The sequence below is a fragment of the Ceratotherium simum genome, chromosome 13 (assembly GCF_057802395.1).
Source record: "Ceratotherium simum simum isolate JZ-2026a chromosome 13, ASM5780239v1, whole genome shotgun sequence".
Lineage (NCBI taxonomy): Eukaryota > Metazoa > Chordata > Mammalia > Perissodactyla > Rhinocerotidae > Ceratotherium > Ceratotherium simum.
Window position 1 is genome coordinate 27,045,732 of NC_141912.1, and position 2,479 is coordinate 27,048,210.

The 2,479-nt window shown below is 40.1% G+C and overlaps 1 protein-coding gene across 1 annotated transcript; it reads left to right on the forward strand.

Annotated features, from left to right (window-relative positions):
* Window positions 1-432: 432 nt before the first annotated feature.
* Window positions 433-1,374, forward strand: LOC101394696 (olfactory receptor 2B6). The gene has a single exon (XM_004441763.2). It carries the CDS (start codon window positions 433-435, stop codon window positions 1,372-1,374), a length of 942 nt encoding a protein of 313 aa, XP_004441820.2.
* Window positions 1,375-2,479: the final 1,105 nt, after the last annotated feature.

Genomic DNA, 2,479 nt, shown 5'->3' on the forward strand with positions numbered 1-2,479 from the left:
TATGAATACTTCCAAGTATGTATTTTTCATGTTACAAGCAATATCAATTCTGTAAATGTCTTCAAACAGGTAGTAAAGTGATTATAAATAATTGAAATAGTTGGGGCTGGCCCAGTGGCATAGTGGTTAAGTTTGCACGCTCTACTTTGGCGGCCCGGGGTTCACAGGCCTGGATTCCGGGCGTGGACCTATGCACCGCCTATCAAGCCATGCTGTGGCAGCATCCCACATATAAAGTAGAGGAAGATGGGCACAGATGTTAGCCCAAGGCCAATCTTTCTCAGCAAAAAGAGGAAGATTGGCAATAGATGTTAGCTCAGGGCTAATCTTCCTCACTGAAAAGAAAAAAAAAATTGAAATGGTCAATAAATATGTGTTCATTGACTCCCTGAATTTTTATGTTTCAGGAAAGGAAGAGTTGAGACATTGATCATGAATCAGGTAAATGAGAGCGTCCCACAGGAGTTCATCCTCTTAGGTTTCTCAAATCGACCATGGCTGGAGTTTCCACTCTTTGTAGTCTTTTTCATTTCTTACTTCACGACTATCTTTGGGAATCTGACAGTTATTCTAGTGTCACGCCTGGACTCCAAACTCCATACTCCCATGTATTTCTTTCTTGCTAATCTGTCACTCCTAGATCTTTGCTACACCACAAGTACAGTTCCACAAATGCTGGTGAATTTGTACAGTGCCAGGAAGGTAATTAGTTATGGTGGCTGTGTGGCTCAGCTTTTAATGTTTCTGGCCCTGGGGACCACTGAGTGTGTTCTGTTGGCTGTCATGTCCTTTGATAGGTTTGTAGCTATTTGTCGGCCTCTCCATTACTCAGTGATCATGCACCAAAGGCTCTGCCTGCAGTTGGCAGCTGCATCCTGGATTACTGGTTTTGGCAACTCAGTGTGCTTGTCTACCCTGACTCTCCAGCTGCCACTCTGTGGCCCTTACGTAGTAGATCACTTTCTCTGTGAAGTTCCTGCTCTGCTCAAGTTGTCCTGTGTTGACACAACAGCAAATGAGGCTGAACTATTCTTTGGAAGTGTGCTATTCCATCTAATACCCCTGATACTCATTCTTATATCGTATGCTTTTATCGTCCAAGCTGTGTTGAGAATCCAATCTGCTGAAGGTAGACAAAAAGCATTTGGAACATGTGGCTCCCATCTAATTGTAGTGTCACTTTTTTACGGTACAGCTATATCCATGTACCTGCAACCACCATCCCCTGCCTCCAAGGACAGGGGAAAGATGGTTTCCCTCTTCTATGGAATCATTGCACCCATGCTGAACCCCCTTATATACACACTTAGGAACAAAGAGGTAAAGGAGGCCTTTAAAAGGGTAGTTGTGAGAGTCTTCTTAGTGAAGAAATAAGGAGTATGCAAATGATAAGCTTTGTAAATGCTTAATGTTTACTTGGCTTACTAACTTACTTCTTTTCAAGTTGCCCTGTTTTCATCATTCCTACAGAGATCTACTGTAATTATCTCCCTCAAATAAAATTTCATTGACAGAAGGCAACATTAGTTTTCTGTTGCCTAAACATATTCATTGAACAAGTACCCGGAACTAGTCTTCCATTTCACCAGAAACCGTGTAACTTCAATGTCTTCAAACTTTACATCAACGTTTGTACAATTTGGTATAACTTAAACCTTTCTGAAGATATGGTAAAACCTAGAAATCCTTTCTCTGGTAATATCATACATTCTCTGGCCGTGTATGCATCCCGTTTTATTTCCTTTTAGATCAAATTGTAGGTATTTATCAGGCCTAGCTAATTTTCACTTCCTTGAAATATTTTTCATAATTCTCCCAATTATTAATATTATCACTATTCTCTTAAAGCCTAAAACACTTACTGCCTAGATTTTGAAATAGCACATGATGTAAAGATTTCTAGTCTCATTCACTTTTCTTGCACAATAATAGTCTCATCAGGGCCGGCCCCGTGGCTTGGTGGTTAAGTGCACGCGCTCTGATGCTGGCAGCCCGGGTTCGGATCCCGGGTGCGCACCGAGGCACCACTTCTCCGTCCATCCTGAGGCCGAGTCCCACATACAGCAACTAGAAGGATGTGCAGCTATGACATACAACTATCTACTGGGGCTTTGGGGGGGAAAATAAATAAATAAAATCTTTAAAAAAAAAAAAAAATAGTCTCATCACATTTTAGTCTCACATAGAGTATAGATATGACATAAAGAAAACCAGAAAATAAGAGAAAATAGTAGTTTTATAACCACACTCAAAAGTTGGTTAATGGAATAACATTACTCAAGAAGAGAGGTTTTATTGTAATAGGATATAGTATCATTTCTTTAATATACAGTTATCAATAACTGAGATTAAGGCAAAGAAGGCAGCCTTATTAGATTCATAGATCACAAAGTGAGAGAGAGATTGCAAATAATGTAGGAGAGAGAAACAAATCCAAATATAAGAGCAATCAGGAATGCTTGATTAAATCTATAGGATG